The 27,341-nt window shown below is 40.1% G+C and overlaps 1 protein-coding gene across 2 annotated transcripts in view; it reads right to left on the bottom strand.

Moving 5' to 3' along the window:
• The window catches only part of agbl1 (AGBL carboxypeptidase 1), a 746,393-nt gene that overhangs the window by 245,086 nt on the left and 473,966 nt on the right, over positions 1-27,341 (bottom strand). For both annotated transcript variants that reach the window (XM_078168290.1, XM_078168291.1), the window contains exons 18-20: positions 4,023-4,110; positions 3,700-3,832; positions 414-567 (exon numbers count right to left, since the gene is read on the bottom strand). In XM_078168290.1, the coding sequence (XP_078024416.1) occupies positions 414-567; positions 3,700-3,832; positions 4,023-4,110 (375 nt within the window). The remainder of the gene's footprint in view (positions 1-413; positions 568-3,699; positions 3,833-4,022; positions 4,111-27,341) is intronic.

Raw genomic sequence — 27,341 nt, 5'->3', positions numbered from 1 at the left:
TCAGATATATCTACTGGGGATGAACCCAGCATTGCTACACATTCCCTTGGTGATGTTTTGGTTAATTATAATCCTTACGAATTTAATCTGTTTGTTTACTGGAGGTACAGCCGAGTGCATGTGTGCTGTGGTGGAACATTTGAGGAAAATGATGAGATTGAATGGTATAATTGCTATTCACAAGTGGCCAGTGTGGAATAACAGCTACAATAATTGATTGTAACATAATGCTAATGTGGATATGGTACAACGAATCTTATATGTTTTTTTTTCCTGAATAATATTTTTTCACATTTCCAACTGCAAAGCACACACACAAACACACATCTGTACACTGTGCACTCACACAAACACACTGCAATAATAGCTTGCAACCACACACACACACACACACACACACACCAAGTACTCACGGAGCTGGTGAATGTCTCTCCAGCCCCTGCTGGCAGGACAGGCAGTGATGGTAACCAATGGACATGAGTTTCCAGCCAAACTGCCACAAAGAATCTGCTGCTGGAAAAACACTTTGGTGGGATCCACTGATTTCTTCAGGACCTTCAGATGAGCCTGACAGACACAATAAATGGACAACTGAGTGGTCATGTTCATGGACATAGAAGTTCTGATGCCTATGCAGTGCAGTCATGTACAGCACCATGTTTTCCTTTGGGATGCCTTCTTTACTTCGGCAGATAGCATTTGAAATAAACCAGGGACAGTGAGCTTAACTTTCATCTCACTCAGGTTGTTTGAAGGTATTAAAATCTTAATGGATGAACAGTGTCATATTTACTTGATCTTCGTACCATCACCATTTGTGGCAACTAAAGCACTATCCTTCATAGTTTTAGTCCAGTTTTAGTCCAGGAAAATTCAAAATGTTTTAGTCAATGAAAATTAGTGAGATTGTAGTTAACTTTTAGTCATTGTGTTTTCTTTGGGTTTTTTTTTCTGTTTTTTTTTAATCTTTAAACTAATCCAGTAAGGCTATTTTTTTCTACAACTACAAAATATTTCTACAAGCTTACAAACTATCATTTTTCCAGCAGTGTTTGACGGGTTTAAGGGGTGAGCACACACTTACTGATCATCATTTGAAAAGCTCAACATCTCTGTATTTATGCTCTCAAAAACTTTGACACCACAAATAACTAATCTGTGACAACTAGTATTTATACCCAAGTTCATTGTAAACTTTGACTTCTCAATCTCATTGTTAAGAGGCAGAAAAATAACTTTATTAAAGCCTGAATTCTTTCTTAATCTGAAACATGTTAGTCTGGAGATTTAAACTTGTGTCCTCTCACAGAGTTGGTGATTAAAACTAAACTTTCATCTCTGTCAGAGAAAACTGATCTGAGTTCAGACTGTTTACGTACAGCACAGCTACACTCACAGATAACTGAGCCTCCTACCTGCCTGTCAAACCACATCAAACCATAAACCTTCTCTAGTCTGGACTGAGTGGAGTCAAGCAGGGATCAGCTGTGAGGTCCAGCTGCCAGTGGCTACTTGCTCCACTGCCGTTCAACAGCTAACAAGTGGAGCTAACTGCTGACAGCCACCACTGCCTTTCCATGCTGACATTGAGCGAGAGCCAGGGTACACCCTGGACATGTCGTCAGACTATCAGGACACTTCATCTATGAATCGATTCACTAAATTTCACACTAGTGGGTTCTCCTTGAACTTTAACTTAAGTTAATAAACCTGGCTCACTTTTAACTGGGTAAATTGCCATGGTAACCTGTGCTACACAGATTAAATTTTCCTATTACATCACTGGAAAAAAATGAGTCATCATCCCTACTGGATACTGAGAGTGAGAAAAGTACAGAGTATACGGTATGGTTACAGGCAGAGTTGGGTAAGGGTTACTTTAAAAGTAATCAAAGTACTTTACTGCGTTACTTTTTTTTTTAAAGTAACCAGTTACTTTACTGCATTAGTCTCTGAGTAAGGTAACTCAAGTACTTTTAAAGTACTTTTGAGTATTCTACATTTCCTATTGGGCAATGGACCACAGGGCACTAAGCCTACATTTTTTTGTCTCCAAAATTAAAGTTATGGACCACTTGCCCTTCACTGAGATCCAGTTCTCCCATCACAGCTGTCACTCTGACCAGTAGAAACACAGAACGATCTGTTGCCGTAGACAACTGTATGACAACAACACCCCAGCGTTTTTAATATTTCCTCTAGGAATGTTACCACACAGAGCAAAAGGGGGAACTGATGGTATGAAACAGCAGAGGCACTTTATCAACCCGGTGAGTAATGTTACTGTCTTTAGCATCAAGCTTGCAAACAATGTTACATCCTCATGGAGACGGACATAAAGTAATAACATTAACAAATAGTGCTGGGGCTTTTACTCACCACAACTGCAGAGGCTACCAGCTTCATTTGAAACAGACTACATTATAGACGGTCCGTTATTTATTAATCCCTCTGTGTTTTTATATTCTTACTTTTTATCCGCTCCTGTTGTCTTGATAAAGTTAACACATTGCGCTGTCATTTCAAACTCAACACTTCCTGAATTTCTTTCAAATTAAAAGCCCCTTCTAACCTTGGCTGGGAGAATCCCTCCATTTTCACCCTGAGGTCCTTGCTTCCTACTGTGCACTAATTTCTTTATCACCTGCGTTTAACAAAAAAACAGAAAATAAATGGTCTTAACAGATGTCATTCTGACAGAAAAACAGTTTTTTTGTTGTTTTATTTTTGGAATAGCTCATCAGTGAATAAAGTGATCCTTTTAAGACACATTGTTTATGTATTTTGCATTGTATTTGTCATCAGGACTCAAACTATCCTCCATTTCTTAAGAATCTCCAGAAACCAGCATGTTGAAAACTTCAAGACATTAATATTCTGTGTACATAATCAGTAGGATGTATTATATTATATATTATTGCATCATGAGAAAATCAAGTTATAGTATTTAAACAGTATTTTGCTATTCATTTCTGGTGACATTCAGATCCACTGTCCATTCCAATGGACGAATATTAAAAGAAAAAAAAAAAAGTCCTGAGGAAGCCATACAGGTTTCATATGACATGTAGAAGTAATAACATGTCATGTTTACTTTAAACACAGTTTAAACACAAATTATGTACTTAAACAATATGATTAATACATTGAAGTGTGTATGATATGATATGATATGCACATATAATTTGGAACACTGGTTGGCTTATCAATATCACATCAAATAAGTCAGTACATGTGGTTTGACTCAGATGACAGTGATCACAGATGTTGACACTCCAGAAAAGTTATGTCCATTGGAATGGGTGGAGGATCTGGATCAACAGAGATTACTGTTTGCAATACTGACAGCCCGACAAATGTCAGTTGGAGTTGCATATGAACCTTTTTTTTTTTTCAAATTGGCTTTACTTACTCATTGTTTGGGCTCCCTAAGACCACACTGTAGTATGTTTCAAAATAATAACAATTTGCAAAAGAATGTCTAATTTCATGATAGTGATAATGCACTGAAGTGTTAATCATTCAATGTTTGATGAAGGTGACAAACCTGATCACAAATCTATATATTATATTATAATGTACACTTGTATCGTGTTTGGAGGTGCTGCATAAAACGTTCTGTCAACACCCATTTCATAAACGGAGCAGATGAAAATCTTTTGCATTTAACAGCCAACAGGAGTAATGAGTCACAAGTACCTTCAGAGCAGAGTATGTGTAGGGATAATGGTAGGCCAGGTAGCACACATCCTCATTGTGTTCGAAGGTGATGGTAAAGGTCAAAGTATAAAAGGTTGTTCTCCTTTTGCACTGGGCCGGACAAAAGTTGTTTCTGAAGGAGAAAATACAGGGAGTTACAAAGTTACATATACATTATATTATATGTAGGGATCAAGTTGCCATCTTAACTTTTTACTTTCTATAAATCTTTCCAAGGACTGAGCCCAATCTCTGCAGTCTGATAAAGTATTGTTATTTGGTCTGCAACTAAAAAAAATTATATGTGTGCATTTCATTCATACCTGTAATAACAAATTTCAGTCCCAGTCCTGACCCAGTGGGGTCTACCTTCCAGAGCTTCCTTTACTGAGTACAGCACCGGCTGCATTCCTGCAGCACACACACACACACACACACACACACACACACACACACACACCATCAGGAGCAAGTTGAGATTCAGTATTTTGCCCAAGGACACTGATGTTCTGATAAGTGGGTGACCCGCTATACCTCCTGAGCCACAGCCACCTGATATAATGCATGCTGGATATAGTTTATACTTTAGAGTTCATTTCTGCACAATTAAAAGCCAAAAAATGCAAGAAAAATGAATAAGGAAATACAGTACAGGGAGAGGCAAAAAACCCAGAGTGCTTATTTGAAGCCTCCACCTAATACAATTTTCACAAAGATATTAAGAGCTCAAAGTACCAAAAGATGAAGAGCAATACATGAAATAATGCAAGTGGTAACAAACTACTAATAGCAAAATATGTTTGATTGAAAGTCGTTGGGAACATAGATTCGGGCTTCACACTGAGGCACCAAAAATGTTAGGATTTAAATTTGGGCTTCACACGGCGACACCAAATATGTTGGGGTCAACACATTAGGTCTCACCAAGGGACACCAAATATGTAGGGATTTAATTGGCTATCGGAAATAATTAATAATTATTATTAATAATTAATAATCGTGTTAAATAATGTGATTTAATTAACATTAAATCACCTCGTGGGGCACCATTCCCGTAAAGGGAAAAATGATAGCCAGTTAAAGATATCAGTCTCATAAAATAGGCTAAACTATTAATTTGGAGTTTGATTAATAATTAAATTAAGGACAACAACCAAAATTAACAGTAACGCCTGAAGGATCTGGGAGTTCTTGACGCAGCAGAGGTTGACTATTCATTCACTCTTGTGCAACATTAAACAGACAGCAGGTATGATTCCAAAGAATTATATTTATTCACAAACTGGCAAAGCAAACCAAAACACACAAATTCTAACTAACTATATACAAGCTTGGTGTGTATATATGTGTGTGTGTGTGTGTGTGTGTGTGTGAGAGAGAGAGAGAGAGAGAAGAGAGAAGGACAAGGCCGTTTGGCCTACAAAACAATATGGCTGACAACAGAGAACTACCAAAATGGCCGAATCAAAGCTGGCATCAGATCGGGGGAGGTGTTTGTCTGACCATGTGGTCAGGACAAAGACAAAGGAAAAGAAGCGGGAACATTGAGATGCCTGTTTGGGTGTAGCCGTGTTGAAAGCCTATTTGTTAATGAGTCTGTGTCAATGTGACGTGTGTTGCAAACGGTCTGGATTAATGCAGAGATTGTTTAGTTGGGTGCAAGAATCTGTTTGTGAATAGTATTAGCAAACTAAACACTTAGCTTTGGCGAAGCCAACTAATCAATGACCTAACTGCAAACTATCACAACAATAACTCAATGACAGCATTAAATCACATACAACAAGTTAAACACTCTTGCTTAGCCTGTAAAGCTGTGATAAGCTATGCCCAGTTGTTACGTTACTGACCCTTGAATGGATGGGAGAAAGAGTCACTTGGTGGTGTGCTGCTTTGTTAGCCGGCAGAAGAAGGCTGAGAAGAACTGTGGTTTCAGCTGCAGTCTTTGTTGTGTCCTTTGTTCCAAAGGTGAAACTCCGAGGAAGCTGGTCACTCAGGGTTTACCAGAGTTAGATGCTGGGTGCTAACTCACTTGGATCAATTGCCCTCCCTTTAGTGGTTTGGGCTATGGAGCAAGGGTCTGGGCCTCTGTGCTGCTCCAGGCCAAGCCAGAAAGAGGTGTGAGCTGCTCAGCAGCTGGAGCAAGAGAGAGAAGGCTTGGAGGGAGCAGACCTTCTACAGGGTTTGGTGACATTACAGAGAGGCATGTCACTGTAACAGTACTGTCCAATCAAGTTGTGAGACTTGTGTCTCACTGAGGTGTGAGGTGAGACCTCCTGGAGATGGGTGTCAAATAGTTGTCTTTGTGTGGAGAACAAAGAGCATGCAGAGGAAAAAGCCTTTAAATGTCCAGTGATGATTTTACCAAATGATAAATCATCTGTGGTCCTGTGAATCGTTGTTAGTGTAATTAGGCAGGCGCGCGTGCGTGCGAAGGTCAAAATTTAGCTGGCATGATTGAGTGTAACAGCCAGTTCATTACTGGTGTAAACTATGAACTAACACAAAAATGACAATAAGCAGCATAAACCACCATGTTGTGAGAAGACACATTATAATCACTGATATAAAGTCACATTTGCCTTTTGGAACATAAAACAGCAAATTTAAATACAAACTACGAATTACTCAGTCCAGCACTTGGCATAATGGGAAATGTGGGTGTCACTACTGTAGGGAATCTACTGGGTCTTATAAAAAAGCAGTACTATTTGTATTGTATCTATAACAATATTATGTGTCAAACGGGGACACCAGAATGTTGTGATCTAGGCACCAGTGCTATGTTTTACATGGCGGCAGCATTTGTTGGGACTTAAGCCTTAACACGGGTCTGACCTTGTAATAGATCTCAAATTAAAGAATCAAATTGGCTATCTGAAATTATTAATAATAATTATTAATCATGTTAAATAACGTAACTTAATTTATATTAAATCACCTCATGGGGCACCATTCCCAAGAAGGGAAGAATGATAACCAATTAGTGGTATGAGTCTCAAAAAGTTTACTAAACTATCAATTTGGAATTTAGATAAATAATTAAATAAATATTACCCAAATTACTACATTAATAGTAAAGCCTGAAGGATTTTGGAGTTCTTAACATAGCAGAGATTGACTATTTATTTACTCTTGTGCAACATTAACAGACAGCAGGTATGTTTCCAAAAATATATTTATTTATAAAGGAAGCAAAACAAAACGAAACACACAAATTCTAACTAACTAACTAACAATATACAAGCGTGTGTGTCTGTGTGTGTGTGTGTGTGTGTGTGTGTGTGTGTGTGTGTGTGCGCGCGTGCGTGAAGGGGATAATAGTTTATACTGTGTCGACCCTTGAGCAACAGTAAAAATGCATCACAACGAGGGAAACAAATTAAAACTTTGACAATAATACAACAGGAGGAAAACCCATTACAAAACAGCAGTTAAATGTTTTTTCAAGCATCTTTTGTAACACTTTATAGAGATACAGGTTTTTACCAGGTGGACAAAAATCATTCCATAGTTTAGTTCCCCTAAATCTTATTGAATTTGACCTCTACAAGTCAGAAATTTAGCAAGATGAAGATCTGATGATTTAAGCATGAATGTAGTCATGAATTAGATATAAAATAAGTTGTGATTCCTCATTTCAGCTGCTAAATATCTACTGTACATTTAAAATGGTAAATAGACCTGCACTTGGATAGCGCCTTTCTAGTCATCTGACCACTACACTACAAGTCACATTCACCCATTCACGCACACATTCACACACTGGTGGCCGAGCCTACCATACTAGGTGCAATGACCTATAATGCAGCTACTGCTTTTTAAACACACTCACACTCCAATGGAACAGCCATTGGGAGCAATTTGGAGTTCAGTAGCCTATAGTGCTCAAGGACACTGCGACATGCTGACTGTAGGAGCTGGGGATCTAACTGCTGACCTTCCGATGAGTGGACGACCCGCTCTACCTCAATCAATCAATCAATCAATCAATCAATCAATCAATCAATTTTATTTATAAAGCCCAATATCACAAATCACAATTTGCCTCAGAGGGCTTTACAGCATACGATATCCCTGTGTCCTTTGGACCCTCACAGCGGGTTCGGAAAAACTCCCCCCCAAAAAAAACCTTTAATGGGGGAAAAAATGGTAGAAACTTCAGGAAAAGCAACTAAGGAGGGATCCATCTTACAGGACGGACAGACGTGCAATAGATGTCGCACACAACAGATCAACATAAATTTACAGTGATCCATATGACAAAATGAATGAATGAAAATGAAAGCTCCCAAACCTTTACGACTTCAAAAGTAATGATATAAACATTACTTCCTCACTCAGACATTCCCCAAATCATTATTAACACTATTAACTCAGAGAACACCAGGAGCTGTACTCATCAGAGCTCTCACTTACATTTTAAAGCCACAGTGTGTAGGAATTTCTCCCATCTAACGTTGAAATCATATATTGTATTCAAACAGATGGCGCACTCTAGCGCCTCACTGTTTCAAACACGTATTGCAACAACTGTAGCCGCTGTGTACCAAAAAGCTATGATAACACTGATGAAACCATGTCATCCGATACTACATGGAGTATTTATTAAGGATCCTACACAGACACACGCGATGCGAGTTGACAAACCCCTTCCTCACCATGGTGGCTGTGTTTACAATGTAGGACTGTTGGGGCGGATGTAAATTGAAACAAACCGATCACATCTTGTCTTTTGACAACTGACAAGTGGCTCAACCTCACACATCTCATCCCTCTCCTCGCATCACTGCACCGCTAACAGCTGTTAGTGGCCAGCAGCACTACTGCCGCATAACAAAGTCCCACTCTTTGAGCATAATGCAGGATCATGTATTATGCAGCATCACGGGAGACGGAATCCTCGTCGCCAAGAAAGTGCAAAAGGGAATCAAAAAGGCAGCGTGACCGGCAAATTAAAAAAACAAGGGTCAGCATTGGGGTTGCCTTTCCCAGGTGGAGAGAGCTGCTGAAGGAGAAAGGTAGTGGCCAGTCGCTAACAGCCTCATCCCTCTCCTCGCATCACTGCGCCACTGTTAGCCGCTGTTAGCTGCTGTTAGCACTGGCCTGTGATTGCATTACCATTCTCCCTCAGCAGCTCTCTCTACCTGGGAAAGGCTACTCCGATGTGGGCCTTCGTTTTTTTAATTCACCAGTCACGCTGCCTTTTCTATTCCCTTTTGCGCTTTCTTGGCGACAAGGATTCCGTCTCCCATGATGCTGCATATGCATGATTCTGCATTATGCTCAAAGAGTGGGACTTTGTTTCAAATTTGCCAGGGTAGTAGCGAAGCGTCTCTTGCTCCTCTCCTTCGGCTCCTCAGTCACGCAGTGCTGGCCTGGCTCTCAACGAAAATGCCGAAGGCGGTGCTGTATGTCCCTTGCTGGCGGGTGTATTCTCAAGATGGCGAAACGTAATGGAACCCCACAGACGACTTACCCGCACAATGTACAAACAAATCCGAAATTCTCCTTTTACGAGAATAAGTCAGATTATTGGTGGAGGTAATAGTACACCAGTGATGACATATTTATGAATGCAGACATCAATTTTTACCAATAAACAACTGAAAATGTTACACAATGTCCCTTTAACGTATCTAAGACTGTGTGTATGTACTTTGCAAAAAGGGTGAATAATGCTAATAATCCTGATGTTGTTGTCCAAAATCAAAGAATTGAAGTAGTACAAAATTTTAAATATTTAGGAGTCATTCTTGACCCACAGCTTAATTTTAAACAACAGGTAAAGAAAATTGTGAACAGAATGAAATTTAACTTGTCCAATTTTAGATATATTAGACATAATTTAACCACAGAGACAGCTAACCTATACTTCGTTTCAATGATTGTATCACATATGCTATATTGTATAACAAGCTGGTCAACATCATGCAAAACAATTCCAAAACCTACTGAGACAGCTTACAAACAAGCCTTAAAAGTATTTGATAAAAAACCCAAAATGTACCATCAAGTATGACCAATTGAACTGGGAAAACATTGTAAAACACACTGATTCTGTACTTGTTTATAAAATTCTGCATGGTCAAGCTCCACCACTATTACTAAATTTTGTCCAAAGAAACTCTAACAGATCAACTAGAGCTGGCTCAAGGGGTGACTGTAAAGTACCACTCAGGAAAACTACATTTTGTCAAGCAACATTCTCCTATCGTGCATCCCAAACATGGAACCTTTTACCGAGCACAATACGTGAACTACCAACTACAACATTATTTTCCAAACATCTTAAAGCATGGTTATTGGAAAACCAGATCTGTGAACATAATATCGTCTGAATTGTATACTTGTTATCTGTTGTACAACCATTGTTATGTAACCATATATAGTTTATGACTCTTGTCCTGTTTTGTCTTATTTTAAGAATGAAATGCAATCTATCACTTTATCATGGGCAATCAAGCATTTTAAAATCAAACACTTCAAGCACTTTATCTTGGACAGCCAGCAATAGCATCTTGCACTTTACCGGACATTCAAGCACTTAAAGCACTTTATTATGGACAGTCAGCTACAGCATTTTGCACTTTACCGGGCATTTTTGCAATAATAATCCAGTACTTGCATGCACAATTGCCACTTTATATGGACCTTCTGATATAAATTCATATTAGGAAGTCCATAAAAAATCCACAAAAATTCATATCAGAAGGTCCATATAAAGTGGAAATTGTGCATGCAAGTACTAGATTATTATTTTTGCAATAATATAAAAAAAAAATAAAAAAATAATAATCCAGTACTTTCATGCACAATTGCCACTTTATATGGGCCTTCTGATATGAATTTTTTTGCATGTACAATTGCCACTTTATATGGACCTTCTGATAATCCACATAAATTCATATCAGAAGGTCCATATAAAGTGGCAATTGTGCATGCAAGTACTGGATTATTATTTTTGCAATAATAATCCAGTACTTGCATGCACAATTGCCACTTTATATGGACCTTCTGATATGAATTTTTGTGGATTTTTATGGACTTCCTAATATGAATTTTCAGCACATGCACTTTAAAACTGTACGGGCATTGGTGCAATAGAATTTCACGAACTATATAATGTTGTCCCCAGCTCAGATACACTGTCAGCTCTATCATTATCATGTCTTGTTGTTGTTATGCCATGCCTTATTCTCCTCTGTTATACTTCTACTTGCTTTGATGTCCTGCCCTTTCTCTCTTCTTTCTCTCCCTGAACACCTACCTACCAATGGGACAAGGGATGGAAATTAGCCGCTTGGCTACAATCTCTTACATATTTACATTGTTAATGTTCATTAATATGTTCTGTCCCATTTTTAAAAATAAACAAATAAATTTAAAAAAATAAATAAATAAAAAATCTCCTTAATCTGAGTATAGCACAACACGGCAGAAAAGTTACCAACATCTGCATGATCACATCCATCTCAACCAGAACCACCAGCTGCACCAGGAGAACCACAGTGGCCAGCAGTCCCTCCAGCAGCACCAGCGAGATCTTCCCCAGCAGCACCAGCGAGATCTTCCCCAACAGCACCAGAGAAACCAGCAGCAGCAGGAGAACCACAGTGGCCAGTAGTTCCTCCAGCAGCACCAGCGAGATCTTCCCCAACAGCACCAGAGAAATCTCCAGCAGAAGCAGCAACATCCCCACTATCACCAGCGACACCAGGTCCAACAGCAGCAGCAACGCCACCACCTTCAACAGCTACACCAGACCCAGCAGCAGCTCCCTAGACCACAGCTACATACACCCACACAGAGAGACTCCTACACTGCTGTTGCATCCAGAACAAAGGTTCCTTTAGAGGAAAATCAATTAAGACATTATCTACTCATTTCAAAGTAAATAGGTTAAACTGACCATTTGGTACATTTTAAACCTTCTCTAGTACAGTACAAACTTTAATTCATTTAGATTTGATTACATATTGAATACTTTGTTGTGAAGCACTACATTTTTTAAATGAGAGAATAGCATCTTTTTCACTAAGCAGTTGGAATATCCAGGGATTGAACTCTTCCACCTTTGGATTGAAGACTTCAAGTCCTGAATTTTTAGATAGTATAAATAACACTGATTTGATTATCTTACATGAAACATGGAGACATGATAACACTCCTTCAAACTGCCCAAGTAACTATAACAAACTAAATCTGCCCTCCTTAAAATATTCCCACATAAAAAATGGAAGACACTCTGGGGGAATAATTATTTGGTTATAGACAGGAACATCACAATTATATATTACCAGTCAAAAAAGGGAAAACACATATCTGGCTAAAAATCAGCAGAGGACTTCTTGAAAACTGTAAAGATGTTTATCTGTGTGCTATCTATTTACCACCATATTACTCAGAAGATTATCTCCATGAAATTCAGAAGGAAATTCTTTACTTCCAGCCACTCAGCTCTACATTGCTAATTGGACACTTCAGTGCCAGAACTGGCAGAGAAATGGATTTTATTGATACAGATGGCAATAATCATTTTGATGAATCCCCTCTATACCAACCCTTTGTTACAACACATAGGCATAGCTATGATAGTATAGTGGAAAAGAAGTCTTACAAATGTGCAAAGCCCTGGGATTATACATTGTAAATGGTAGAACACGAGGAGACTCCCTGGGCAGGTTTACCTACTGCTCTGTATTGGGAAATAGTGTCATTGATTATGCAATCACAGATATCTGTCCAGAAAATATAAATACATTCACAGTCTTGCCACAACGTCCCACATCAGACCACAATCAGATCACACTTTATCTGAAAAAAGCAGAGACCCATACCCCGAAACATGCCCCCGATGACAACCTGTTACCTCTCCCAAAACATTACAAGTGCACAGAGAAAAGTCTCACTGACTACGCCAATGCATTTAGCAACACCAATATACAAACCATGCTTGATAGTTTTCTGTATAAGCAATACCTGCTAAACAAAGATAGCATAAATTTGGCCACTAAAGATTTGAATCAGATATTTATGAAACTAGCAAAAGAGTCTAAAATGATAAGATCAAATGCCAAATCAAACAAAAAGCAAGCAAAAGAACAATGGTTTGACAGTGAATGTTCCCTTTTCAGAAAGCATCTCAGAAACCTGTCAAACAAGAAACATCACGATCCTGAAAACCAAGAACTCCGCCATGAATACCACACAGCCCTTAAACATTTTAAGAAAATGATCAACTGAAAAAAGGCCAAATACAATGAAGATGAATTGATTCAAACTGAAAAGGCAATAGACCAAAATTCTTTTTGGAACCTGCAGAAAAAAATTGAATTCAACCAAAAATAAAGATAGCATTAAAATTCAGAATGGCAATGTTTGGAAAAACTACTTCTCAAATTTATATCTAAATCCAGATGATGGTGGTTTAAACACACAGCAGTTGGTCTAATTACGATTGAAGAGCTACAAGAAAAACTTGCTCATCAGAAATGTTAAAACACAGTAGCAATAAACTTAAACTGGCTATACCAAAATTATTTAATTTAGTGTTAAAAAGTGGAATTTACCCTACAATTTGGAACAAAGGATTGATTACTCCTATCTTTAAAAATGGAGACAATCTAAATCCTAATAATTATAGGGGTATTTGTGTAAATTCTAATTTAGGGAAACTATTTTGTAGCATTCTAAATTCAAGAATACTGTCCTACCTTACTAATAGCAATGTATTAAGTAAATCACAAATTGGCTTTATACACAAACATAGAACAACAGATCACATTTTTACTATCCATACTCATAGTTCACATCCCTCTCAGCCAACCACAAACAGCCACAGCATCAGATAGGGAGTATATATTCAGTATCTGTCATCTTAGAAAAGTCAAAAGAAAAGAAACAGAGTGAGACTGCGAGAGAGAAAGAGAGAGCACGCGTGCACGAGAGAAACGCAACATTGATTTACAATTGTGGTGACCTCCTCCCAGGCTACCTTTGCATCATCAGCCTGTGGAGGTCTGCTCACAGTTCCGTGTATTCGGACACTGCGAGCTTGGACCTCCTGGACCAAAACATCAGCATCCTCCTGGGAGAAGTTTGGCCGTCTGATGCTGCTGCTCTCTTCGGCCATGGCGAATTGAGTAAACTCTGATTACGCCTTCGCACAGCGCATTTAAGGGCGAGGAAAGGGGCTCATTTGATTGGTGTGATGTGTGTAAAACGAAGTGCAGGTGCACAGCGCCCCCGCCTTGCCCGGTCTGCGAAACTAGAGCCCTGAAACTCACTTCCTCACAAATTGTCCCAAATACAAAGAAATTAGAGAAGAATTAATTCCCAAATTTAAAGAAAAAACTTCATCACCCTCCAACAAGACAAAATCCTTCTGGGAGAAGACAGCTCCACTGTAGAACTGGCAGGAGAATATGTCATTGCATGTCACACATCAAGAAATGTTTCAGTGTAAGACTGTTTATCTCATTTATTTCTGATGTTACTATCACTATTCTCTTTATCACTTATTATTGTTTTATTGTTTATTATTTTACACACACACACACACACACACAGAAAAATGCATGCACACGCATGCACGCACTCACACACACACACACACACACACACACACAGAAAAATACATGCACACACACGCACACCCACACAGAAAAATACACACACACACACACACACACACACTTCTTTTTTTTTAATTTATTTATTTATTTTATTTTTCTTAAGTTTTATTCTTGGGCGGCACGGTGGTTTGGTGGTGAGCACTGTCACCTCACAGCAAGAGGGTTCCCGGTTCAATCCCCGGTATGGGAGCCCTTTTGTGCTGAGTTTGCAGTGTCAGCATGGGTTCTCTCCGGGCACTACAGCTTCCTCCCACAGTCCAAAGACATGCAGATTGGGGATTAGGTTAACTGATAACTCTAAATAGTCCATAGGTGTGAATGTGAGTGTGAATGGTTGTCTGTTTCTATGTGTCAGCCCTGCGATAGTCTGGCGACCTGTCCAGGGTGTACCCTGCCTCTCACCCAATGCCAGCTGGGATAGGCTCCAGCCCCCCTGCGACCCTCAAGAGGATGAAGCGGTTAGAAGATGGATGGGATGGATGGAAGTTTTATTCTATACAGTTGCAATCAAAATTATTCAACCCCCATTGCATTTTAGGCTTATTGGCAAAATGTACAATTTTTCAGCTGTTTGCAATAAACAAAGTAGACAAGAACAGTTGAAATAGTTTAATAAAACTAATATTATCATGGTTTTTATCCAAATTCAACACAAAATGCTACTTTTAATCACTACTGCAGTCTCAAAATTATTCAACCCCCTGTCTCAAGCACACCTGATGCAACTAATCACAATTATTCAACCCCCTGTTTCAAGCACACCTGGTGCAACTAATCAAGGGCTTCATTAATTCAGGTGTGCTCGAGACAGAACACATAAACACCTGGACTGACTAGGGTTTTGTTGAGAGTGACGTTTGATTGCATGTTAGAAATATGGCTAAGTCAAAAGAATTGTCCAAAAAGTTCAGAGAAGAAATCATTGCCTTGCACAAACAAGGAAAAGGATACAAAACGATAGCAGAAGCTCTGAATGTTCCTAGAGATACAGTTGGAAGCATAGTTCGCAAATTCAAAGTTAAAGGAACAGTGGCTACACTACCTGGACGTGGCAGAAAGAGTAAACTATCAGCGGCTGTCACCAGATTCCTGAGGAGGCAAGTGGTCAAAAATCCTCGACTTGGTGGCAGCAGGCACTGAGGTTTCAGTTTGTACAATAAGGCGCATACTAAACACTGAAGGGCTCCATGCCGGGACTCCAAGACGTACACCACTACTGACCCAAAAGCACAAGAAAAGTCGGCTCCATTATGCTCAAAACCATATAAATAAGCCACAGAAGTTTTGGAATTTTGTTCTGTGGAGTGATGAAACAAAACTGGAACTTTTCGGGCCTATGGAACAGCGGTATGTCTGGAGGAAGAATGAAGCATATGCTGAAAAGAACACCCTGCCTACAGTGAAGCATGACGGTGGCTCAGTGATGCTCTAGGGCTGCTTTGCTGCCTGTGGCCTGCAGCGTGTGGAGGGCACGATGGATTCAGTCAAGTATCAGGAAATCTTAGGTAAAAATGTTGTGCCGTCTGTGAGGAAGCTGAAGCTTGGGTGTCATTGGACCTTCCAACAGGATAATGATCCCAAGCATACCTCAAAGTCCACCAAGGCTTGGTTTCAGAAGAAGAAATGGAAGATTCTAGAGTGGCCATCACAGTCGCCTGACTTGAACCCCATAGAAAATCTCTGGTGGGATTTGAAGAAGGCGGTTGCAAAACGCACACCCAAGAATATTACTGAACTGGAGGCCATTGCCCATGAGGAATGGGCTAAGATTCCTCAGGAACGCTGTCTGAAGCTGGTGTCTGGCTATGCATCACGTTTGCAGCAGGTCATAACAGCAAAAGGGTGCTCTACTAAGTACTGAAGATGCTTGTCATGAAGGGGTTGAATAATTTTGAGACTGCAGTAATCATTAAAAGTAGCATTTTGTGTTGAATTTGGATCAAAACCCTTGTAATATTAGTTTCATTGAACTACTTAAACAGTTCTTGTGTAATTTGTTTATTGCAAACAGCTGAGAAATTGTATATTTTGCCAATAAGCCTAATATGCAATGGGGGTTGAATAAATTTGATTGCAACTGTATATACTTGTTATATGATGCTTATGACATTTATTATTGTTTTGTTTCATTGAGTCTTTATGCTTTGGCAACATAGTATTTGTGACATTCATGCCAATAAAGCAAATTTGAATTTGAATTTGAATTTGAGAGAGAGAGAGAGAGAGGGAGGAGGAGAGAGAGAAAAATGGAGAGAGATATATAGAGAGAGAGAGAGATATGCAGGACAGACAGTAATGACATTAGCCTACAAAATTAATTTAAGTAATATTATTAGGGCCCGAGCGTAGGACCCTATTGAAATCGTGCTGTTTATTAGGGCCCAAGCGACGACGGAGTCGTCCGCGTAGGACCCTATTGTAATCGCGCTGTTTATTATTTATTATTAGGGCCCAAGGGACGACGAAGACGTCCGTGAGGACCCTACTGTAATCGCGCTGTTTATTATTAGGGTCAGAGCGCCGACGAAGTCGTCCGTAGGACCCTATTGTAATCACGCTGTTTATTATTTATAATTATTTATTATTAGGGCCCGAGCAACAACAAAGTCGTCCGTGAAGACCCTATTGTAATCTTGTTGTTTATTATTATAATTATTATAATTAGGGCCCGAGTGACGACGAAGCCGTCCGAAGGACCCTATTGTAATCGCGCTGTTTATTATTATTATTAGGGTCTGAGCGATGACAAAGTTGTCCGTAGGACCCTATTGTAATCGTGCTGTTTATTATTATTATTATTATTATTATTAGGGCCCGTGCGACAACGAAGTCATCCGTAGGACCCTATTGTAATCACGCTGTTCATTATTATTATTATTATTATTATTATTATTAGGGCCCGAGCGACGACGAACTCGTCCGCGGAGGACCCTATTAATAAATAAATAAATTGATTATATCTATAATTTTTATCTATAAATTTATATCTTTTTTATATCTTTATTATTTTATCGAAAATTTTGGCAACTTTTCGTTTTCTTGCCATCGAATTTCAAACGGCTCTCCCGCCCACATACTTGATCTCAGCAGCTTCAAACTTGCTGGACATGATGATGGCTCCGCCCCGAATGCCCAGATATATTAATATCCCACCTTACTCATAGCGCCCCCCGGTGGTAACAGGAAGTGACCAGTTTTTACTTTTACATGTGCTGATGCCACAACCTTGACCGCATCAACTTCATTCCACTTCGAATGCATGCAGAACAAGTTGGTGAAGCTACCTTGTGAACGCTGTGAAGCTACGTCTAATGGTGTCCATGTGGCGGCGTGGCGACTATCGATCCCTTGCCACCAAATACGTTTGGCTTTTTGATGGCTTTAACGACCTCATCTCCTCATGAAAACTGATACACAGGTCAAGAATGGCCAGCTCTTGCATCTGATAGAGGTGTCGCCCATAGGGGGGACGAAATGCCTCTATAGCGCCCCCTTGAAATTTTCAAAAACTCCTCCCCATAGGGGTTTTTTTGGAGTTGGAACATGAAAATTGGTACACATGTGTATGTTGTCCACACGCACATAAAAGTCTCTGGCACCAATGGTCTACTCCAAACAGGAAGTCGGCCATTTTGATTTTGACTTGTCATTTTGGCGTGATTTCCACATGTTGTATTTTAATGAAGTAGTCCTAGGGATTTCATCCAATCGACTTCAAATTTTTTACAGATCATCCAGAGACCATGCTGATTAAAAGCTGTGCTCTGCATGTCTGTAGATCTGCCATTTTTGATCCATCGCCATGCATATTCAAGCAGCTCTCTCTCCCACATAATTCATCCAAACTGCTTCAAAATTTCTGTACACTATAAGAGCCCCGCCCTCAACGCCTCCATATGCTCGTAGGCAATCTTGCTCATGGCACCCCCTTGTGGAAACAGGAAATGCCATCTTTTACACTGACAAACACCAACCTCAAGCTCCTGACCTGATCAATGACATTTTGTGGCCACATGATGATCAAGTTGATGAATCTCCACAGTGACACACAAGTCCTGTCATGTTGCAGGCCGCGGTAGTGGCGACTTTTCATCCTTCGCCACGGAACATCAACTTGGTATAAATCCTTCATGCATTGTCCGATTTGCTCGAAATTTGACATGTGTGATGAGGGTCCATCCCTGAATGCACCTGCCACATCTGGTTACGCTCAAAGTGCCACCTGGTGGATGAACTAAACATTGCGTTTTTTCACTCCTGCCAGGTATTTTTCTCCCTTCTCGCTTCGTGCCACAGCCCCCACGTGCCTCAAGCCCCCACGGTTGCATGGGGGAGCGAGGGCCCAATCACAACTTTAATTAGTATTATTATTATTATTATTACGAACATTTAATCCCCAATTTCAAAAACTCACCAAATTTGGCAAATGCCTTTGGTCTGGTGAAAAATTTGATATTTCGGCAGTGTTGTATGTGTCCAATCAACTTCAGGTTTGGTACAGATCATCCTGAGACCATGCTGATCAAAAGTTATTAAAATCTTGTCTATGTCAAGAGGTGTGGCCGCTATGGCGCCTCCCTCGCCACCAAATACGTTTGGCTTCTTGATGGCTTCAGCGACCTCACATCCTCATGAAAATAGAACAAGAACAACAGTTTCATGGTTAAGGTCTGGTTAGGTGTAGGCATGGAGGGTTGGGAGGGGAATAGTGGGGGCTTTAGAAAAAATGGGAAACCCTGCCATTAAGAAGAAAAGAGGTCAATTTTCTGAAAGGCAGGAAGGCTGTATTCATAGTTTATGTTCATTCAAACATGTTACTTGGCTAAGCAGAACGCTTCAAATCATTATAATTCAAAAACATTGCGTGATTTACAACGAGGGGATAATAAGATAAATGTGTTACTTCCAGGTTGAGATTGATCCATGTCTCTTCCACCGTTTCAGTCTGGCCCGTCTTGTTTGAACGCTGCAAACAGTAGCTCAGTAGCTCTGCGATTGGTTTAAAAGTGTGGAGAAAATGTAAGGAGCCATATGATTGGCTGAAAGCGAACACACCTGATTAACTGATGAATCTGTCAATCAGAATCAGAAATTTGACTGACGGATTTATCAGCCAATGGTGACGTTCGTTGACCTGCAACATCAGGGGAGTCTCAAAATTCACCACACAGACTGCTCTCACAAATGTAGAGAGGTTCACAAATGAGAAGCAAAATTATATTTGTAAACCAGAGCGTGTGCATTTGCAAAACAGATTGTGTGCATTTCCAAAATTTATATTACAAGTTTGCAAAAACATTATATTTGTGAACCAGAGCGTGTGCGTTAATTGTATGTTTCTGTTCCCACCACATATGAAAAACCCTGAGGTCTCTTCAGTGATTGTGGTAAATATTTTCTTAATAAATATTTTATCATTACCTGGGGCTCCATACACATTTAATAGTGTCATCCGTTTATGATTGATTTGTTCTTTTGCTTAAATATATCGTCCCTCTGTATCCACTATCTGTTTTGTGTGTTGGAACGTTACTTCATTTGAGATTAGAATTGCAACCCCTGTATTCTTAAATCCGCACTTAAAATTTCTAATGCTCCTTATCACAAAGATGAGTCTCCTGCCAGAAGATTATTTGTTGTGTTTCTCTTTTCATTTTACTTAATCATTTGTTTATTTTGATAGGATTTTGCAGTCCATTAACCTTTAAAGTAATTCTGACTCCTGATTTAACATCTTACCCCTTAAAGCTATAGTTGGTAATCCTGTTCAGAAACACTTCTTGTTATACTGGGTGAAATGGTCCTTCCATCCTGAGAGTAGTCAATACATAATGTGTTCAGAAAAAGGAATGAAAAAAATCCGACCTCTGTGGCAGCTGCAGGCCTGTAAAAACTCTGACCAATCCCTGCCTCTCGGTGCGAATGGAAAGAACCAATCAGATGCCTTCATGTCTTGTCCTGCCCACGCCCCCCTCTGTCCCTCCCTCCTCCCTGCGTGCACTCATCACGTGTCACCATTGCCGGAAATATTCTGCACACTCCTCAGCAGAAATACCAAGTTAGCAGGAAAATAAGTTTGCTGAACAATGGCAGAGAAAATGTAGCCAAAAGTACCACTTCCAGCGTAACGGCTCGCCCTGCTAAACAGGCTGAGAAAAGAAAGTCGGAGGCAGAAAAGGCTGCGACGAAAAAGGCTTTGGATAAAGCGAGAGGACAAACCAGACGTCAACATCGGTGTGGCTTTTGAGCGGTGGAGACAACTGAGGGAGCTGAAGGGCCTGAAAAGTGATGCAGAGGTCGCTGTCTTTCTGTTGGACAGGTAATTATTTGTTTGCTTCAAGGGGATTTGTTATTTTACTCGGCTCTCCTCTGCCCTGCTGACTCCTACTGCAGGATGCGCGCTCAAGTTTGTGGAGCCGTGGCTTTGGACGGAGCACTGACGGGAGGGGGAGGAGGGAGTGGAGCTTAGAGGAGGTGCCATTTTCAAATATTGCTAGCTCTCCAACATTACCAACTATAGCTTTAAGTCTAATGTACACATCTTGCTCCTCTATTGACCTGACAATATAAACAAAAAAAAACGTCTGGGCAACATAATAAAACCATAATAGTCCTGGAAATATTCTTAAAATACTTATACAGGGCTCGACAGTGCAAGCGTTTCACTCGCATTTGCGACTAAAAATAGGTGTGTGCGAACTGTAAAAAATATTTAGGGGCACATGCGCGCATAAAAAATCAGCAGAAGCAGCCTGTATTTTTGTCAATAAAAAAATATGATAATCTAACCGCAAATGTTGGAGGAACTCCAGCCGCCTTCCCTCTTCCCTCTTCACCGTGTGACACAGTTATGGGTGGTTTTCCAAGCCACTGTCGGCACAATGAATTTAAGTCCCACTGTTGGCAGGGTGGAAATAAGTCAAAGTGTGGAGGAGGCAGGGATAGTTTTTGCTATGGGCAATGTGGGCGACCGCCCAGGGCACAATCTATGTAAGAGTGCATGAGCGCCCTCCAAAAAAAAAAAAAAAAACAAAAAAAAAAAACAACAACTTGCCAGTTTTCTAGACTACTGCTCATTTCCACGTCAAGCTAGTGGAGTGGGCGCTGGGGCGCCCCTATTATCATGTTATCAGGCGAATCCTGGCGGTTGTGGGTTGAACGGGGGTCACAGACAGGACTATGGCGGAGGCTTATAGTGCTCTGCGGTAACGGCTTACCGGCAACAGAGAAGTCCGACTCCAGGTCCAGTAATTTCCTCTTTCGTTGGTGTCATGACTGCCCAGTACTACCTGGTTTACTGTGGTCTTAGTCTTCCTCAGTTTATATTTCTCCATAAGATTTATAGTGAAATAGGCTTGAAGAATCCTCTAAAATGGGGAAAATGTCGGACCTTTCTGGGAGCTCACATATTATGCTGCTGCTTGGCTCACCGCCATACCCAGAAGTCCGCATTTAGTCCCTCTAAGGCAAGCTCAGGGGTTTTGTGTTACCAGAATCTACAGGACTGACGCCATAACCTTTTTTTCCTCTGAGTGAGGATTAGAATACATACAGTTTACATAACCCAGCCGAAATTAAACGCTTGAAGATTCACTTCTTACAAAAGTGTATGTCATAAAAAAAACTAAAGTGATGGTCAGAAGTGAAATTTAAGGTATGTTGATTGATTCACATTGTCTAATCATGCATTAAGTAGCATTACAAGTTAACGTTCCACTTAAAAAGTTGCCTGCAGTCAGCCAGTGAATTAGGTTATTTTTTTACTCCCACTACAGCTGCTGCAAGGGGCAGGAAAGCATCCATTCATTTTATAGGTACAGTGTACTCATAAAACTCTCCACAGTATGAACAGTGGTTACATAAGCCTCAAAACCAGCCACAACTCAGCCCTGAGCAGAGTAACCATCTGCTATTGACCACCCACCTTTTCACAGTGAAAACAGAAAAAAAGCGTACCAAACTGAACTGCGCCATACCGTACTGCTCGGTGGAAACGGAGTGTATTATCGTGAAGATGATGACCTTGCTTGACCTTACAAGAAAAAGGTTCAAGATCCAGTTTTGAGCAGTAATCCAAGTAGAACTGCACCTGCTGCACCTGAGGTACAGCCATCTGCACCTCCTCCCGCCCAAGTGCTTCCCGTCAGCAGCGTTTATGTACAACAGCCAAAGATACATCAACATGCCTCAACTAATAGACGACTACCTGCACAAGCACACAGGGGATGCCAAGGAGGGCGACCTTCACAGTGGGGCCCATCAGGAGTTTGTTGGGAGCATGAGCAGCCTGGACGCACCCCAGTAAGAATCAAGCAGTGGTTGGGAGCTGTTTGTCAACCAACAGGTCAGGGTAGGGTTGGCAGAATCAATGGGGTTCTCAAAGCTAAGCTAAACAAGACCTGTGCTAGCATCAAGCTAAACTGGGTGGATGCTTTGCTGCTTGCACTAATGAGCTATTGCATGCAAACACACAGGAGCACACATCTAACTCCACATGAAATGCTAAGAGGCAGATGCATGCCAGCACCTTACTTGAGAGGGCCCTTTAAGGGACCCCAGGAAAAAGAATATATGAACTAACTGCATACATTAGTCCATTTACATAAAAACAGGGTTTCAGATTCCGGACTTGGCAGCAGAGCCCAGTGGTTCCAGGGGACCAGGCCAACATTAAGATCTTCCGGTAAAAGTGGAACGAGCCAGGGTGAGTGGGTCCCTTCAAGGTGGTCTGAGCAACACTAGCTGTGGTCCAGCTGGAAGGAAGGTCAACGTGGTACCATTTGAACCACTGCCCTAAGGCACGATCAGCAGGCCAGGATGTTGATGAAACAGAAAGGGTAAATATCAAAATATCTCTGACTCACATACTGAAACTAATAAGCTTTCTGACCTGGGTGTTGCCAGGAAGTCAAGCACAGGAGAGACAAGCACTTGAGAGGCCTGTGCTGATACTTAAGGACCTGAAAGGTGTAATTCAGCCACAATGGAGGGAAGCTAAGAGACATGAATCAGGTGAGTATGATGCAACTACACATTCGCCAAACATGACTTTAAACCAAATTCCAACCCATGACTTAAATAGGTGAAATTAGAGAAGTACTAACCTTGAACTTAGGTAAGGAGAATAATGTCTCCACTGTGATTAAATTTTGATTTGGATGTAGGCAAAGCAAGAGGGCAAGTATGACATTGTACAAAGGGGAAGTGTATTTACCAGCCCAGCAAGTAAGACTTCGAGAAGACAGTGTATAATCACATTAAAGGTAAGGTACACAATGTTATGTGGGATTACCATAGATGAACAACAGAGGGAAAAAGTATGGGAGTGGATCAGTGTAAAATTGCTGTATATAAAACAACTGATCAGTGGAGAATTGAGGTGTTTAAGGATCAGTAGGGCCCAGACTATGAGTACTATGTAGAGACCTGTTGCGAGGAAGAGCACAGAGTACTCAAAACCTAGAGATGTGTTTAAGCTAAGAACTAGCAATGTTACATATTTGAACACGAAGGATGCAGTGACCCCAATACCTTGTGATGTTGTGACTTTACAGTCTGATAATATAATAACTCTAAAACCTAATGAATCAGTAATACCATAAATGCTGTCAAGGTTTAAAAATGTTAATTTAACATCTGAAAAAATAAGAAAATAATTCCACTTCAAAACCTAACAAATCATGTGACCCGTAGAGTAATTACCTTTAGAGATGATACAATCATTGATTTTTGGGATTCAGTGTTGTGTGACTGGAGGTACCACTATTTTTTGTGAACTATTTTCAAGTACAGTTTTGTCCACAGACCAAACAATTGAGGAAGACCAATTCAATCAACAAGAAAGATATAAACCCACCCAATGGAGTTTTAAAACCTTAGAAGATAGAAATTGGAAATGAGCTAATCACAATGGATGGTATAAATGGGTGTGATATACTGTAAAGGAAATGACGTCCAATGAGTGCATAGTTTGTGTTGGAGCCCCAACAACATTTTTAACAGTAATCCTAGAAAAACACAATTTTGAAGAATGTGCTAGAGTGCTAGAGAGAGTAAAGAAGGTAATTTCACCCCCATAGCAGGAGGAGTCAGGATTCCACTGTATTTAATGTAGACTAATCTATGGTTCTCAAAGAAGTAACAATTCCTTTATATTTTGTGTGATATTTTAATGTGGGTTACTGGAATTATCATCTAAGTTTTGTTTAATGATGAAGTTCGATTTGATCATTTAATCATTTAATGCAAAAGTATTAGTATTCTCTATGAATATATAATATGATGTGTACACTGTTGTTGTTTTTCATGTATTCAGCCAATAATCATATTTTAGATATTTAAAGGGTTGGATTTTAAATCTATGCTCACATTTAGATGTATACTTAGATTTCATGTTTTGAATTACACATAACTGAATGACATAGGCAAGTGCTAACTTTGAAGCATGTTTAGCCATACTTACAATACATTTATAACTTTCTTGTGAATAATCTATGTCTATATTATCTGTTACAGTCAGAGCAAGTGGTAAAGGTGGTCACCCATAGATAGGATTACAACAATACATTTAGTGTGGGATAGTAAGGGGGCTGTGGAGAAATTTTCACAACAGACAACAAATGCTAAACTGATGCTAAACTGATGCTAAACGGATGTTAATACATGAGCCTTTGTGCTCCACTGTCTCGCAGGTTAACTTATATGTCACAATGGTGCCTGGATAGTGTGATGTGTGTGGTTGTGCTGCCGCCGTGGTCCTGCCAGATGCCTCCTGCTGCTGCTGTTAGTCAAGTTTCTACTGTTATTATACACATATGATTATTGTCACATATGTATACTATCAGATATTAATATATACTTTCAACATATTGTACCAAAATAGCTTGTACTATTAATTATATTAATACTTTCATTATTGTTGTTGTAAGCTACTGTCATTACTGTCTGTCCTGCATCTCTTTCTCTCTCTGTCTCTCTCTCTCTTTCTGTCTCATTGTGTCATATAGATTACTGTTAATTTATCATGTTGATCTGTTCTGTACGACATCTATTGCACGTCTGTCCTGGAAGAGGGATCCCTCCTCATTTGCTCTTCCTGAGGTTTCTACCATTTTTTTTTTTTCCCTGTTAAAGGGTTTTTTGGGGGGAGTTTTTCCTTATCCACTGTGAGGGTCCTAAGGACAGAGGGATGCCGTATGCTGTAAAGCCCTGTGAGGCAAATTGTGATTTGTGATATTGGGCTTTATAAATAAAATTGATTGACTGAATTGATCTGAGGCTCAGAGAGTTTTTCCACTCTGAGAAGGACAGTACGTATAACACGTACAGTCACTCTCTGGACTCTGCCCCCCCCACCTCCCACTCCTGCCACCCCTACGCCCACAGACTTTACTTGCACTCCCTGCAGGAAGAAGTCTACCTTTATTCCCACAAGGAACAGAAACGCTTCTCTTGACACATATCGTCGCTTGGTTGAGAATGATGTTAAAAATGTATAAAAAAGAAAAAAGAATACAAGGTGTACAGTAATTTGTCTCAAGCAGAAAGGGATGCACTATTAGATTTGAGCAAGGACACTCAGGTTGTTGTACATCCTGCCAACAAGGGGGGAGCTATTGTTTTGCAAAATGCATGTGATTATGAATCTGAAATTAGAAGACAATTGTGTGATAATATGTTCCACGAGAAACTGCCTTCAGATCCTACCCAGAGGTTTAAGACACATGTTCATTCTAAATTGATGGTACACTTAAACAATTTTGAATTTGATAAAACTGTTTTTGATTTTCTGAAAATAGAGGACCCTGTGACCCTGTTTTTTATACTCTCCCACAGTACACAAGGGGTTAACAGTTCCCCTTATTGAGAGTTCTATTGTGAGTGGTATAGGCAGTCTCACAGAAAATATCTCTGCCTATGTTGACTATCACATCAAGTCTGAGCTCACCACCCTTCCCTCTTATATCAGAGACTCTATTGATTTCATAAAGTTACTCAAATGTTTTAACCATGTTACAGACACAGCATTATTTGCTACTTTTCATGTCCAAAGTTTACACACTAATATACCACACACTGGCGGGCTTGAGGCATGTCAGCATTTTTTAAACCAGCGCCCTACAGAGTCCAGCCCCAGCACTGAATGTATATTGGATCTGGCTAACATTATCTTGACTAACAATTATTTTCGCTTTCAAAATGATTTCTCTGTACAACAGAAGGGCACAGCCATGGGCAGTAAAATGGCACCTAATTATGCATGTTTATGTATGGGTTATTTTGAACATATATTTTGCATTTTGTGATTTTTGACGGCACTGCAAATCATCTGACCAAATTCCATCATTATTTAAATTCCTGTAATGACCATTTGAAATTCACTTTGCAATACAGTTTGGAATGTATCAGCTTTTTGGACATATTGATTTATAAGGATAATAACCAAATCCACACTGATTTGTTCCGCAAGCCCACGGACCGCAACACTATGCTTAGGGGTGACAGCTACCACCCACAAGCTCTTAAAAAAAGTTTACCAGTCAGTCAGTTGCATAGGGTCCGCAGGATCTGCAGCCAGGACTCCTCCTATCTTACACAAGCCAATGACCTGTCTAACAGATTTTTAAACCAGGGGCATAAAAAGGAATGGGTGAGTGCAGCCAGGGGCAGGTTTGATCGTATGAGGCAGGCTGAAAGTCTTCAGCCCAAGGCTAAAAATAAAACCACTAATATTGTGAGTCCCTTGTGCTGTACAAAATACTCTCCACTTGGGTCACTATTTGGAAACGTTATCCAAAAACACTGGTATATTGTTGCCCATGTGGTTTGGCTTATGTGGGTAAAACATCCAGAGCGTTACGTACCAGGATCAGCGAACATAGAAGCAACATCAGAAAGAGTGATGAACGTAATCCAGTGGCCGCACACTTTAAACAGGCTAACCACAGTGTCAGCGCTCTCAGATATATTGGGGTGGAGAAAATAGAGAAGCATCCAAGGGGAGGT

The sequence above is a fragment of the Epinephelus lanceolatus genome, chromosome 5 (genome assembly GCF_041903045.1).
Source record: "Epinephelus lanceolatus isolate andai-2023 chromosome 5, ASM4190304v1, whole genome shotgun sequence".
Classification (NCBI taxonomy): domain Eukaryota; kingdom Metazoa; phylum Chordata; class Actinopteri; order Perciformes; family Serranidae; genus Epinephelus; species Epinephelus lanceolatus.
This window is presented reverse-complemented; position numbering and strand designations above follow the sequence as displayed.